At 38.8% G+C, this 16,355-nt stretch overlaps 1 protein-coding gene across 11 annotated transcripts in view; it reads right to left on the minus strand.

Moving 5' to 3' along the window:
- Positions 1-16,355, minus strand: part of LOC143276500 (CLIP-associating protein 1-A-like) — a 238,099-nt gene that overhangs the window by 54,797 nt on the left and 166,947 nt on the right. For 7 of the 11 annotated variants that reach the window (XM_076581028.1, XM_076581027.1, XM_076581024.1 and 4 more), the window contains 5 exons: positions 15,554-15,583; positions 11,536-11,703; positions 6,724-6,833; positions 5,291-5,404; positions 432-535 (listed from right to left, as the gene is read on the minus strand). In XM_076581028.1, coding sequence (XP_076437143.1) covers positions 432-535; positions 5,291-5,404; positions 6,724-6,833; positions 11,536-11,703; positions 15,554-15,583 — 526 coding nt within the window. The remainder of the gene's footprint in view (positions 1-431; positions 536-5,290; positions 5,405-6,723; positions 6,834-11,535; positions 11,704-15,553; positions 15,584-16,355) is intronic. The other 4 variants (XM_076581029.1, XM_076581032.1, XM_076581026.1 and 1 more) reach the window with 1 other exon arrangement.

The raw sequence follows: 16,355 nt of genomic DNA on the forward strand, positions 1-16,355 counted from the left end.
CAAGAGGAAGGTGGCAGAATGGTGAAGACGCTCACCTGCCAACACAGAGTCCGTGAGGGTGTGGGTTCAAATCCCGCTCTCACCCTTTCTCCCAAGTTTAACTGGAAAAGCAAACTGGGCGTGTTGTCATTGGATGATGTGATAAACCTAGGTCCTGTGTGCACCAAGCACTTGGCACAATGAAAAAGAACCCATGGCAACAAAAGTGTTGTCCTCTGGCAAAATTGTGTAGAAGAAATCCACTCATCGGTAGACAAATACATATGCATATACTCAAAGCTTGACTGAGAATGTTGGGCTATGCTGCTGGTCAGGCATCTGCCTAGCAGATGTGGTGTAGCGTATATGGATTTTTACGAACGCAGTGACACCTCCTTGAGCAACTGAAACTTCTCTGGGATGCATTACCACTGGGCCACCTGCACACTTACCTGAGGTATCGACTGGAGCGTAGCAGGTGTTGTAAAGAGATGAGTCCGTCTTTCCGTTCTGTGTAGGACCCGCTTCCCAGCAAGGCGATGATCTCTGACATGTCCTGAGACACACAGAGAATAAAAATGATGTTTTACAGCTGTTGATATCCACCCAGTCACTGTCATCACAGTGAGACACACAGGGAAAAAACCCGATGTTTTACAGCTGTTGCTATGCACCCACTGACTGTAATCTCAGTGAGACACACAGAGAAAAAAAACGATGTTTAACAGCTGTTGTTATCCACCTACTGACTAATCTCAGTGAGACACATAGAGAAAAAAACGATGTTTAACAGCTGTTGTTATCCACCCGCTGACTGTAATCTCAGTGAGACACACAGAGAGAAAAAAACGATGTTTAACAGCTGTTGTTATCCACCTACTGACTGTAATCACAGTGAGACACACAGAGAAAAAAATTATGTTTAACAGCTGTTGTTATCCACCTACTGACTGTAATCTCAGTGAGACACATAGAGAAAAAAACGATGTTTAACAGCTGTTGTTATCCACCTACTGACTGTAATCTCAGTGAGACACATAGACAAAAAAACGATGTTTAACAGCTGTTGTTATCCACCTACTGACTGTAATCTCAGTGAGACACATAGACAAAAAAACCGATGTTTAACAGCTGTTGTTATCCACCCACTGACTGTAATCTCAGTGAGACACACAGAGAAAAAAACAATGTTTTACAGCTGTTGTTATCCACCTACTGACTGTAATCTCAGTGAGACACATAGAGAAAAAAACAATGTTTTACAGCTGTTGTTATCCACCCACTGACTGTAATCTCAGTGAGACACACAGAGAAAAAAACAATGTTTTACAGCTGTTGTTATCCACCTACTGACTGTAATCTGAGTGAGACACATAGAGAAAAAAAAACCGATGTTTAACAGCTGTTGTTATCCACCCACTGACTGTAATCTCAGTGAGACACATAGAGAAAAAAAACCGATGTTGAACAGCTGTTGTTATCCACCTACTGACTGTAATCTCAGTGAGACACATAGAGAAAAAACCCTGATGTTTAACAGCTGTTGTTATCCACCTACTGACTGTAATCTCAGTGAGACACATAGAGAAAAAAACCCGATGTTTTACAGCTGTTGTTATCCACCTACTGACTGTAATCTCAGTGAGACACATAGAGAAAAAAACGATGTTTAACAGCTGTTGTTATCCACCCACTGACTAATCTCAGTGAGACACATAGAGAAAAAAACGATGTTTAACAGCTGTTGTTATCCACCTACTGACTGTAATCTCAGTGAGACACACAGAAAAAAAAACGATGTTTAACAGCTGTTGCTATCCACCCACTCACTGTAATCACAGTCAGTCTGAAATGAATACCCGGGCCTTCTGATCAGTTAAAACACTGGAGCTCCTGGGGACTCCTACCATCTCTCTTAGGAGTCTCTGACTTCCTTCAGCGAGTCCCTCTAGCGCTGCACATTCTCATCAAAACTTTAAAAAAAAATTTTTTTTAGGTTCAACTAGGTCCAACACCAGAGGTTAACGGTTTCGGCACACCAAGACAGCTGCCACTGTTCCATTCCACCTGTGTGCTAAGCAACAAATGCAGAGATTGTCTGGTTGTATTTTTCTGGTTGATTGATTTTTGTTTTGTTTGTTGCTGTTGTTTTTTGTGGACATTCCTCCACCCAAATTCATATGGTTTTATAATTTTTCAAAAACAATTCGCTTGAGTTACAGACTGGCCATGTTTCATAGTTGTGCCGATTGTGGAATATGCATTATTAGTATGCTCGCAATAATCGAATAAATATACAATATTTATATGGCAATCAAGACAGCGAGAGAGAGAGAAAGAGAGATGAATAAGAGATTTTTTCAGTCAAATCAATATTAATTTCTTATCTTTCTCAAACACAAAACATACAAACAAGAAAAGGAAACTAGAACAAAAAAAACTAGAACTAAACTACTACTTATTCATCCTTCTCTAGCAAACAGATACAAAAATAACCTCCGCACACTACGCAAAAAAAACACAAATTACCGAATTAAAAAAACAACAACAAAAAAACAACAGCAACCCTACCTTAAACCAATACTACAAACAAGAAAAGACAGACTAAAAACTTTCACTCGAAACAAAGACAGATAAATAAATAAGCAAGCATCCATACTCCAATAACGATATGAGGGCCAAAAAACAACAACGTGCAAACAAACACTCTGATGCTCTTTCTCATTCCAATCACACTTTCAAAACATCAAAACCATGTGCACACTTCGCTTTACAAATCTGATAAACTTTCAAAACAGTGTGGCTGATGAACATAAAAACTACCATACAAGGAAAGTGCGTGAATACAACTGAATTAAAAAAACAATTACCTACATACAAACAAAGGGCGGATATAAACAGTAAGGCACATAACAAGCAAGTAAACTAAGGGGAAAAAAAAAAAAACAACCATTGTCAGTAACCAATCAAAATATAATAAAAATCAAAAAAAAAAAAAAAAAAAAGATAATAAAATGATTGCAGCAAACCACTGATAAATAAGCAATTAATCAAAACATCTTTTCACAGAACTGATGGCAAAGATGAATGATCGCAGCAAAACACAAACTACACAAGCAAAACTGCTGGCTACCGACAATGAGAAAGTAGATGGAGGGTCTGGGGGGAGGGGGCAGGGGGCAGGGGGGAGGAACCAACACGCATACTGTATCAACGTGCACCATGTCCCACAATACCTTGCAACGACCTTCTGCAATGTCCGAAGATGTCTGAACCATTCAGAGGAGGGGAAAAATAAATAAATAAATAAAAGTATGTTTACAAGAGGAAATGATTCAAAAACTGCCCATTAAAATTTAGCAAAATCCAATGATGATTGAACCATTCAAGAAAAAAAAGAAAGAAATATATCAAAGTACTTTTACACAACTGATCTAAAAATAACCCACTAAAATTTTGCTATGTCCAAAGATGTCTGAACCATTCAGAAACTGAAAACAAAGAAAAACAAGAGAGGCAAGGCCTTCAAGACTCACTTGTGATAAATTAAGTCCCCTAGCATTAATTACAGAGTAATTTCCCTTTTTTACAATCTGCACCAAAACGTTTGCAAAATAAGTAAAAATTCCATGCTTAGCAAAAGAAGTTCCTGTTTGAACAAAAAATGATAATAATGACTCCTCTTGTTGTTGTGTCAGAATAAGAGGTCAAAGTGCCAAGTTTAGAGAATACAAAAAATACAAATATAATATAACAGTAAATGCAGTTTGCATATAATTAGGCTTCTTTTTTTATTTTTCTGTGCCCATCCCAGAGGTGCAATATTGTTTTAGACAAGATGACTGGAAAGAACTGAATTTTTCCTATTTTTATGCCTAATTTGGTGTCAACTGACAAAGTATTTGCTGAGAAAATGTCAATGTTAAAGTTTACCACGGACACACAGACATACAGACATGCGGACACACACACACACACAGACAACCGAACACCGGGTTAAAACATAGACTCACTTAGTTTACACAAGTGAGTCAATAATAAAGTACTAAAACAAGAGGAAAAGACTTTAAAAGCAGCCATTTTATACTAAATTTGACCTGATAAGTAAACATAAACACCAAACACCCATTTTTACAAACATCCAAAACTTGATATTTTTAGTATCAATTTCAATTTTCATTTAATAGATTTCCATTTTAAACTTCATTTTATGAACATCTAAAACTTGATTCATTACTTTTTTTTTTCTAAACTTGATTTTATAAATATCCATTTCAAACTCAATTTTACGAACATCTAAAACCTGATTTAAAATCATAACATCCATTTCAAACATATTTCTATCAAAACCTAAAACAAGATTTTACAAACATCTAAAACTTGATTTTATAAACCCCGAAGGGCAAAACATATTTTCCTAATACTTTCCCTGTCCATGGAAATGGCTGTCTTATTTTTCTCAGATTTTTCTAGACTTCCATGACTGCAAGAACGCTGCATTCTGTCAATTCTGTGGAGCATACAGGCTAATATGCTCTATTCTCTAAGTTCAACAGCCTAAAGACTCTAAAAAAAAATCTGTGAATGTTTCACATCACCAACGACATGCCTTTCCTGATGATATCTACAGAAAAAGTAAATGAAAGAAATGATGACTGCTGGACTTTCCAAATGAAGTCAAAAACAACAGGTGGTGTAAAATCAAAGGTACCTAAAGATGAACATAAACTTTATCTTCGTCTTAAAGATACCTTCGATTTTACACCACCTATTCTCGTCATTAACTACAGAAAAACAAATCAGAAAAGCCCGCAGCCAGACAGAAAAAGGGAACAATTCATGCCACGCCCACAACAACCCCCATCTCCACCTCCCTGAGTCACCTTCACCGGATGAAGATCGCCCACACTGATGAGTGTCCATGTGGCACTGGACCCCAGACCCCTGAACACATCCTCCAACACTGCCCAACCCATGAAGCTCTACGGCGTCAAACCTGGCCAGGGGGCACGGAGCTACAGGCGCAGCTTTGGGGAGACCGCCACGACCTGGAGAAGACCGTGGGCTACATCGTGGCGACGGGGGTGACCGTCTGACGCAGCCAAAACATCGAACGCAGAAGAAGAAGAAGAAGAACATACTGTATCTTCATCTTAAAGATACCTTCGATTTTACACCACCTATTCTCGTCACTGACTACAGAAAAACAAATCCGAAAAGCCCGCAGCCAGACAGAAAAAGGGAACAATTCATGCCACGCCCACAACAACCCCCACCTCCACCCCCCTTTCCCCCCCCCCCCTTCACTCACTTCGGAGGTGCGGCCGCTGTAGGAGGTGTAGGAACGCTCTGAACACACACTGGAGGTTTCGCTGGCCGCATCGTCGGAGTCGTACACGTCGAATCGCTTCCTGGTCGGTCGGGACTGGAAAGGAAAACAAACAAAAAAAAATTCTGCAGTTGACTCTTTTGAGCCTGATTCAATGAATGGCATTACAAGAAAACAAACAAGCAAAAAAAAAAAACCAAACAAAAAAGAAAACAAAAAATAAATAAATAACAAGAGAGGCAAGGCCTTCAAGACTCACTTGTGATAAATTAAGTCCCCTAGCATTAATTACAGAGTAATTTCCCTTTTTTTACTATCTGCACCAAAATGTTTGCAAAATAAATAAAAATTCCATGCTTAGCAAAAGAAGTTCCTGTTTGAACAAAAAATGATAATAATGACTCCTCTTGTTGTTGGGTCAGAATAAGAGGTCAAAGTGCCAAGTTTAGAGAATACAAAGAATATAAATATAACAGTAAATGCAGTTTGCATATAATTAGGCTTTTTAAAAAAAAATTGTTGTGCCCATCCCAGAGGTGCAATATTGTTTTAAACAAGATGACTGGAAAGAACTTAATTTTTCCTATTTTTATGCCAAATTTGGTGTCAACTGACAAAGTATTTGCAATGTCAATGTTAAAGTTTACTACGGACACACACACACACACACACACAGACAACCAAACACCGGGTTAAAACATAGACTCACTTTGTTTACACAAATGAGTCAAAAAGCCAGGACTCGAGTGCGTGCACATGTATTTGCATGCCTATCAGAGTGGATGTCTTCTGCATAATTTTGCCACACATATGTTGCCATGGGTTCCTTTTCAGTGCACCAAGAGCGTGCTGTGCATGGGACCTCGGCATATTGACTCATCTTAATGACATGATGCTCAGTCCGATTTTCCACCAGTCAAACTTGGAAGAAAGGGTGAAAACAGAGTGTAATCAAACGATGTAAAATATATGAATTCTGAGACGAAAACATCCCTGTAAGCAAACAACAAACAACAAACATGCATGAAATCAACATTTCAAATGCATAAAGGGCTGGCAAAGACAGAGAAAGAAGATAATGTTACTTATATAACGTTACTTGTCTGAAAAATGGTGGCCATCGTGAATGGCTGAAGCCAGAAAGGGCATTCATTTCATTGGCTAGCAGGCAGCGAATTAATAGTGAGACATCTTATCACGAAGTTGCTGCGAAATTTTGACCAAGAGGAGCAAACAGATAGGCCTGGTTTGCATCAGTTCTGACATGGTACAGTATAAGACACCCGAACAGGATCTGATCCTTGACCGTCATGGACACTTAATCGGCAGATAAGCCTCTTAAACACTGCGGCAAAGACGCTAAGAAGCGTGCTGTGGTCAACGCACCAGTGACGACAACATCACACCTCACTCACCAGGGCGTCGTGCAGGGCGTCCTCCACATCAGAGCCGTGACGCAGCACTCGCTGGGACATCAGCCCCGGCCCCGTGTGGGACTTGCTGCCACTCAGCCGCCTTTCCCGGCCTGAAACACCAAGGACGCAACAGGCCCAGGGGTTAAACTGATGCCTTGGGTTTTCTCAAGGCTGGGATTGATTGTTGGTGGTTAAGGCCTTTTACTTTCACAAGGGTGGGATTGATTGCTGGTGGTTAAGGCCTTGTACTTTCATAAGGATGGGATTGATTGTTGGTGGTTAAGGCCTTGTACTTTCACAAGGGTGGGATTGATTGCTGGTGGTTAAGGCCTTGGACTTTCACATGGGTGGGATTGACTGTTGGTGGTTAAGGCCTTGGACTTTAACATGGGTGGGACTGACTGTTGGTGGTTAAGGCCTTGGACTTTCACAAGGGTGGGATTGATTGTTGGTGGTTAAGGCCTTGGACTTTCACAAGGGTGGGATTGATTGTTGGTGGTTAAGGCCTTGGACTTTCACAAGGGTGGGATTGATTGTTAGTGGTTAAGACCTTGGACTTTCATGTGGATGGGATTGACTGTTAGTGGTTAAGACCTTGGACTTTCATGTGGATGGGATTAATTGTTAGTGGTTAAGACCTTGGACTTTCAAGTGGATGGGATTAACTGTTAGTGGTTAAGACCTTGGACTTTCATGTGGATGGGATTAACTGTTAGTGGTTAAGACCTTGGACTTTCATGATGGGATTGACTGTTAGTGGTTAAGACCTTGGAATTTCATGTGAATGGGATTGACTGTTAGTGCTAAAGGCCTTGGACTTTCACATGGATGGGATTGACTGTTAGTGGTTAAGGCCTTGGACTTTCACATGGGTGGGATTGACTGTTAGTGGTTAAGGCCTTGGACTTTCACATGGGCGGGACTGACTGTTAATGGTTGATAAAGTGGACTTTCACATGGGTGGGATTGACTGTTAGTGGTTAAGGCCTTGGACTTTCACATGGGTGGGATTGACTGTTAGTGGTTAAGGCACTGGACTTTCACATGGATGGGATTGACTGTTAGTGGTTAAGGCCTTGGACTTTCACATGGGCGGGACTGACTGTTAATGGTTGATAAAGTGGACTTTCACATGGATGGGATTGATTGTTAATGGTTAATAAAGTGGACTTTCACATGGATGGGATTGATTGTTAATGGTTGATAAAGTGGACTTTCACATGGACGGGATTGATTGTTAATGGTTGATAAAGTGGACTTTCACATGGACGGGATTGATTGTTAATGGTTGATAAAGTGGACTTTCACATGGGTGGGACCGGAGATTAGAAAAGAGAGATAAACCACTTGCGGCAGGCCCCTTCTTACTGTCTATAACAGTGCTGAAGCCGTTTTGGGGCACACACGCAGTGCGGAAGGGTGGGGGTAAATCACCCTCTCCTTCCCCACCTGAAGGAAACTGGTCGGTTCTGACGGTTCAGCTGCAGTAAAGCGAAAGTTAAGTTATGCCTGGAATTTCCCACGTGTAGTAAGATTCGCTGTATACAATGAAAACTGATTCATTTTTGCTTGGTTTTTAGCACGTTTGCATCTGCTTGAATGTAGATAATATAAAAAGAAAATAAAGCAGCTCCCCCCACCACCAACTCCCCCCCCCCCCCACCCCGCCCACCAGCACAATGTTGCACATGAGTGAGACAGTTATAAATTATTGAACTGCGTTTTCGTAACGCTACTTTTTCTTCACACTTTCTGGTTTACATCACCATTTCTTAAAAAAAAAAATATATATATATATATATATATCAAAACATAAAACACATATGCAGCTCTGTCTCTCTTCTAACATTTGTCTATACATACATACATGCATACATGAATACATACATACATAATTTCATATAGATCAATCAGTACGTAAATCTAAATCTATCTATATCATATATATAATTCATATATATACGAACGATACCTGGCGCAACAGATTTGCTCTTAATGCTATTTGCTGATGATGTTGTTCTCTTGTCTGACACACCCATAGGGTTACAAAATCAATTAAATGCCCTTAAGCAAGAAACAGACAGACTACAACAAACAGTGAATCTCGATAAGACCAATATTATAGTTTTCCGCAATGGAGGTCATCTTTCGACTCGTGAAAAATGGTGCTGTGGTGATAGGGAAATAAAAGTAACCAATACATATAAATATTCAGGAATGTTATTCACAACAAAATTGAGTTTGACATCTGCGTGGGATGAAGCAAACAGAAAAGGGAAAAAAGGTGTAATCCAAATTATAAAATCACTCAGGAGACTGCGTTCGACTGACGCTTTCCTTTAGTTTGGGCGGGGCAAAGGCAGCTCATGAATAATGAATGCGTGTCGCGGCGCAGGCTGCCTGGCTTCAGCAATTTCTGCAAGTGGTTTATCTCTCTTTTCTAATCTCCGGTGGGACTGACTGTTAATGGTTGATAAAGTGGACTTTCATGTGGATGGGAATGACTGTTTGTGGTTGATATAGTGGACTTTCATATTAACCCCTAGGCTGCCTATATGACGAGATAACTCATCATGGAAAGCATGTACGCTTCGCTGCCATAATGACGAGATCAAAATATTCTGACTTTTACCTACTTTGCATTCAGTTCGTTGACAAAAATGCTGGTAGCTTTAGCTTGGGGAATCTTTCTAGATTCTATTCATAGCTAGAAACACCATCTGCGTCATAAGGCAGTCCTTTATTTGAACGTTTTGGTTGGGTTACTGGCCGCAGTCTTTGCCTGGCTCCTCTCCTCGCTCGCTCAACAAAATGTCGGACTGACTCCGTGCTCAAGACATGTGATTGTGGCGAACTAAATCAGCCAAGATTACTTTCTTTAGCTGATGCTCAGAAAGAATTGAAGCATACATTCGAAGGAGAAGACAGTGGTGAACATTTATAGGACGATTTGATAGAAAATAAAGGGAGCAATCAAGAGAGTGGCCAAGATACAACTGTCAGTGAGCGATGCCGGCTGTTCAGCTCTAGCGGACGACAGAAGTCACCAAATTTTTAGCAGGCCATGGTGTGGGCTATTTTCTTGGCACTCAGCCAACGCGGTCTGATGAGAACTGGATAAAGTGACCGTGTGAGAGGGGTGAAGAGGGGGTGGAGACTGAGGGGGCGTGGCCTCACATCCATATTATCACTTGCAAAAGTCAATTCATTATGTATCTATTTCTTTTTCAGTTGTTTTTTTTTTATATTGTGGTTGTTCTAGTATGATTTTGTGTGTGCAGACATCCATTTGTCCAGAAAATATGATATTTTAGTGCAAATTACCTGACTAATGTTTGTAATGAACAAGTTGAAAATGTGACAAAAAACAAAACACTGATTTCAAAACAACAGCATGTCACTAAAAATATATAAAATGGGAAAACATCATGTCTTTTGTATTCTTTATTCATTTCCCTTTCAGAAAATATATACTTGTATGGGTCTTTCTCCAATAACAAAGAGCACAGAATTCATTGAAAATTTATACCCGTTTTTTGTGAAAAAACCCTGGCAAATAGATTTCACTTAAATCTTATTTTCCTGGCAGCGAAAGGGTTAATGGGACTGACTAATAGTGGTTGATAAAGTGGGACTTTCACATGGGTGGGACTGTTAGTGGTTGATAAAGTGGACTTCAAATGGATGAAATTGACCGGTATTGGTTGATAAAGTGGATATTCACATGGGTGGAACTGACAGTTAATGGTTAATAAAGTGGACGTTCACCTGGGTGGGAGTGACTGATAATGGATGATAAAGCAGACTTACCAAGGATGAGGCTGACTGACAATGGTTGATAAAAAGGACTTTCAAATGATGGGATTGACTATTAACGGTTAAATAGTGGACTTTTCACATGGATGGGATGGACTGTTAGTGGTTGATAAAGTTGACTTTCAAGTGAATAGGATTGACTGTTAGTAGATGATAAAGCCTTAGACTTTCAAATGTGTGGGATTGACTGTTAGTGGTCAATAAAGTTGATTTTCAAATGGATAGGACTGACCATTAGTGGTGGTTGATAAAGTTTTAGCCTTGGACTTTCAAATGTGTGGGAGTGGCTGATGTCTTAATACCAAAAGAAAGCAAAATAAAGGAGGGGAAAAATCTTGATGCAATACTTTTCACTGCAAAATGATGATTTTTGTTGTTGTTTTGTTTTTGTTTTGCTGTACTTAAATCAGGTACTTACTGCTGCTACTACTACTACTATCAACAATACGTCTTTATCGTCCAGTTTAACCCCTTTAGTGTTGAGAAAAACAAACAAAAAACCCCCCAAACAAACAAAAACAGTAGAAAGTTTCAAGTCACAAATCAATATCCAGAACAATCAGGTAAAAAATTTTTTTTTAAAAAAAAAAATAAAAAAAACCCGGAGAAACTGGTCGAAGAGCTACACCACTCCAGATCCCCAAAGAGAATTTTCAGCCCTCCAGAGTTAGACCCCTTCTTGTGATAATACCATCAGTAAGCCATCTTCGTTCCTGCAATCTGTGCTCCAAATAAGTTTGTTTTTTTGTTTGTTTGGTTGGTTGGTTGTTTTGTTTTTTTTATCTAAAATTTTTAAAAATGGAAGTGACATATTGAATGACCGTTTATTTTATTTTATTTATTTATTTTTTTTGTAGCTGATTGGTTGGTTGGTTTGGTTTTTTGGCAAAGTCTGCCACCGCTGCTGCAATTCTAACAAAAACTAAATCAACAACAACAAAAAAAAGAAGATAAAAAAAAAAAATTTTTTAAAAATCACTGAAGAGAACCACGCACCCACTGTACCGTAGCCGGTGTGTCTGTTGGGACTGGCCTCTCGACTCGCTCCCTGAGATCGTGGGATGCCCGACTTGCGCTTGCCCTTGGGGGTCATGGGGTCACGGCCCGAATGCGTGTGGGTCAGGTAGCTCCCTCTGGAGGACGGCGATGTCGACCGGCTGCCGGCTGTACACAAGAATCATTATCATTATTTTATTATTATTATTATTATTGCACTCAGTTCATAATTGAGGTAAATGGACATATTGTAACAAAACACAACAACAGAATAAATGAAATTAATACGACACACATGGAAAATACAGGAATAAGGCTGTTGGGCGACATATACTGTTCATGTGATATCACTGTTCACTTGTGTTTTTTTTTCAATCAATTCTTTTTTCATTTAGCAACTGATATAAATGAATGTATTGTAACAAAAAACTTGACAACAGAATAATCAATGAAAGTAACATGACACACAATGGGAAATGAAGGAATAAGGTTGCTGAGAACAGAAACTGTTCACATGACACTATGTTAGCATAATACACTGATACTTTTCAGCCTATTTTCTTTTCTTGTTTCTTTTTTTTTCTTCTGTGCTTGAAACAATCTTACCTTGTAATGCAGCATAGTCGGACACTTAAATGGACTAAGTAGGTTGTTGTTGTTTTTTAAATAGTTCAAAAAGAACTTTAATTCATATTTTTTTTCTCAAGCCATTCATTATGAGACAGTGTACGCTTTCAATTCAAATATTAATTATTGTTCTTGTCAAAACATTATCATAATATGCATTCTCCATTATCCTTTCTCCTTATTTTTTATCTCATTGGGTAATTTCTGTAGACAGGCCCTCTTTAGATACACAAACAGATATTTATACACAGAGAGGAAAAAGTGATGGCATGCTCTCCTTGGTGTAAGCTATCTGAACTTTCTAACAGAGAAATATGTTGTGTTTCAAAGAAGTTATAAAATACAATAAAAGTTATATCATTCAAGTCCTTGTAATTCATTATGTAAAGTACTCAATCCAATCGTCAATAAGAGCTGAGACAAATAATAAAGAGGATTTACAATCAAGTAGCAACAGAAACATTTGAGAGAGAGAGAGAGAGAGAGAGAGAGAGAGACAGAGAGACAGAGAGACAGAGACAGAGACAGAGAATCAAAGTACATCAGTTATCACCTACGACAGAAAAAAAAAAAAAAAAAAAAAATCCATCTACCATCAACAACAAAATACATCATCGTCATCAACATCCATTACATGACGAGCGCAAGCATCATTATCTACTGAATACTGAATGATGTATTATACCAACCAAACGTGAAATACATTTCAATACAACACTGGGAGTCAAGGCAAGACAGCAGACTGCACTACAACCACAAAGAACACCATGCTACAGATTATGGGGTCACAAAGCAGCAGTTTACACACAAGGTGCACACACACACACACACACACACACACACACAAACTACTAGTCAACCACAGCAAAAGCCATCCATAATATAACTGCTTCAAAAGCTGATATAATTCTGGCCTCTACAGTAATGACTATATAATCATCAGCGTCAAAGTGATCTATATGTAGGCTCCACTATTCTTGCAAGGCACAAAAAACATATGAATGCACACACATATATATGCATTTGAATTGCAATCATTTTCCGCCTGACCCCTCCCCCCTTCCCCAAAAAAGAGATGAGAAAAACAAGTTCAGTTCTCTAGCCTGAGCCTTTATATATATATATATATATATATATATATATATATATATATATATATATAAAGAACAAAATAAAAATCAACTGGCTAAACATTTCACCCTCAAAACTATAGACATAAGTGATATCACAAAACAAAACAAAACAAAAAAAACCCTGTAAAATTAAGAATCCACATTCTTTTCCTTCTTTTTCATCTTAATGGTAGACATGAACACTTTTGAAACTGGATTTGGAACTGAACATATCCCCATAACACAACAGCAGCAAAGTTGTCCTTAGGACGGAAAGTACATGCATCCACTTCCACCATCATTACAAACCAAAAAAAGAAAAGAAAAAGAAAAAGAAAGGAAAAAAAAAAAAGAGTGCCAGATAATGACACCAACACACAGTGGACATGCCAGGCTGCGCATCCTCAAATATACAGGACTCAAAATCATCACATTTCCATAACATTGACACTATAGTCCATGCACAAACTGAGCAAAACGTTGGTAAACACCAAACTTTTATCATCCGTTTGGCCAAACTGTGAATGTGATGCCAGTTCTAAGATCAACCAATATTGGTGTGAGACTATGGGCCAAAATGGGGCTGATTCTGAGAAACAGTTGCTCTCCCCCCCCCCCCCCCCCCCCCCCCATCGCATAAGTAATGCTGCATTTAAATGTCATTATTCCATTGGGGGTGGAAGTGGGTGTAGGGAAGTGGGGGGGGTACAGGGGGGATGAATCAACTTCATGGGAATAACATCTTCTGTACAAAGTTCACAGATTTCAAAAACAGTGAAGCTGTGCACAGAGCAAAATGATGTCCACTGACGCTACGTTTCACCAACTGAAACTATCCACAGTGCTGACAAAACATAGAGAGAAAAAAAAGAGAAAAAAAAGAGGGGAAGACAATATGAAGGAATACAACAGGAAAGGAGGGGACAGAAGTCACTGAATCAGCTGGGTTTTATCTACACAAGACACAACCAGGCTTCAGTTTCAGATCACTCACACCTTGCTGGGTATACAACAGTCACCAGATAACTAGTCATAAAAATTAATGGAAAATATTTTTAAAAGTCTACGACATCCACAAGCAACTGGTACAAAAAAAAAAAAAAGTACTTTGATATCTGAATATATAACCATGTTATTAAAATAACATTTAATTACATAAAAAAAGCCTTTCTTTAATGATGTGCTGTGATCATGCTGTTAGGAGAGACGACACATAATGTCCCTTGGGACTTGTTAATTATAGGGCATTACACATCAACAGGCTCATGACAGACACTTAAAACACATCTATCATACAATACACATATCAAGACACACACCCCCCCCCCCCAAAAAAAAAAAAATAAATAAAAAAACAACATCACCACAAGATGCTCCATGTCACAGACACATGCCACAAGTAGTGTTGTTGCAAACGCACTAAAAAATAAGACAATCTCATGATGAGAGCATAACCAACAAGGCCAATTCCCGGTCAAAATGCATCACTTGTTTGGTGGTGCCTGACAGTGACAGAAAAGCAAGCATCACTGTGAGAGATTCGGACAGAAAGAGCCAGGTGGCACTGAAAGAAGAGACACAGACTGGAAGATTCACTGTAACATCAAATGGTCAGAAGAAGAAAAAAAAAAAAAAGTTTTAAAAAAGGAGAGACTGGGGCTAGTATTAACCAGGAACTTTGTCATGCTTGAACCGGTTGCAGCATTTGCATGTCTGATGATGCACAATCTGTGTCACGTAATGTTGCGGTGGAGCGCTTATTTGAAAACATTTTCTTTCATGATAAAACGTTGAATAGTTGGGGTTTTTTTTTTTTAAAGGCAGAGGGAAGGGCATCCTTAAATGTTTTCCTTTATGATAAAGCTCATCAACAGAACCTTGTGTCAAGCTTTGAACACATAGAAGTGTTTGCGTGAACAAAAATCTGCATCACATGATGTCTTGGTGAGCTTCTTTGGTACACTTTGTGGAAAACAGTTTCTGGATTTAAATTTAAAACATCTTCGTTTGTACTGGTGCCACTTCAATATCCTGATCCAAAAAAATACAGCACGACATCAGCCAGTAACTCACTGACCTGGAAAGACACTGAAGCAAAAGCTGGAAGGAAGGAAGGAAGGAAGGAGAAAAGGAAGGAGGTTAAAAAAAAGAATAAAAAAAAAGTGAAAGGCATTTCAATGAAGGCTAGATAGTTTAAAAAAAAAATATATATATATATATATATATATATAAAAAGAGAGAGAGAGAGAGATGTGAAACAAGCATGCCGCTGTTGAAACCTGGAGTCATTCTGCCAAAGCTGCGGGTACCTGTGAAGGTCAGGAACACACAGCAAGGTAACAAAGAGTTATACCAACACTAGGCGTGTACCTAACCAGCTGGCCCTTCTGTACAGATAAAAAAAACTTAACCCCTTTACTGCTGTTGACGAGTATCCTCATCAGTGAAGGGCTGCCACCTCACTGTGTGTGTGTGTGTGTGTGAGAGAGAGAGAGAGAGCGAGAGAGAGGGGGGGGTGGTGGTGGAGTTTTTTGGGGGAATTTCCTTATAAACCAGTGGACTGAAAAACTGGCACAGCTCTCATTAAAAGAATATTTCATATTCCAATATATTATATAACACAAAAGCAAACAAACTGAATAGGTCTGGGGGGAAAAAAAAGACACCAAAAATTACTAAGAGAAATGCCCACAATTCTCTTTTATCAACATTTTTCACATAACGCAGGATGCCTTCAAAATAACTTTAATACAATTTCTAAACAAGCTTAAAGAAAAAAAAAATCACTGCCCTGTTTACACACCATTCATGCCACAAAATGCCCAAATTTTCAAATTCTGCTTCAAGCACGGTCTACATACATGCAGTTCAATGCAAAACAATGCCCCTTATAAATTTGTACCCCCACAATATTTGGACCCCCATGTCAAAATTCTGAGAGACTTTTAAAATTTTCTTTTTTTTTTTTTTCCCAATATTTCAAATGAAATCTGAGGGCAAGCGGTACCCAAAGAAAATAATCTTAAGGTGAATGTATTATGGTCTGTTAAAAAAAAGAAAAAGAAAAAAAGAAAATGATAT

The sequence above is a fragment of the Babylonia areolata genome, chromosome 32, assembly GCF_041734735.1.
Source record: "Babylonia areolata isolate BAREFJ2019XMU chromosome 32, ASM4173473v1, whole genome shotgun sequence".
Lineage (NCBI taxonomy): Eukaryota > Metazoa > Mollusca > Gastropoda > Neogastropoda > Buccinidae > Babylonia > Babylonia areolata.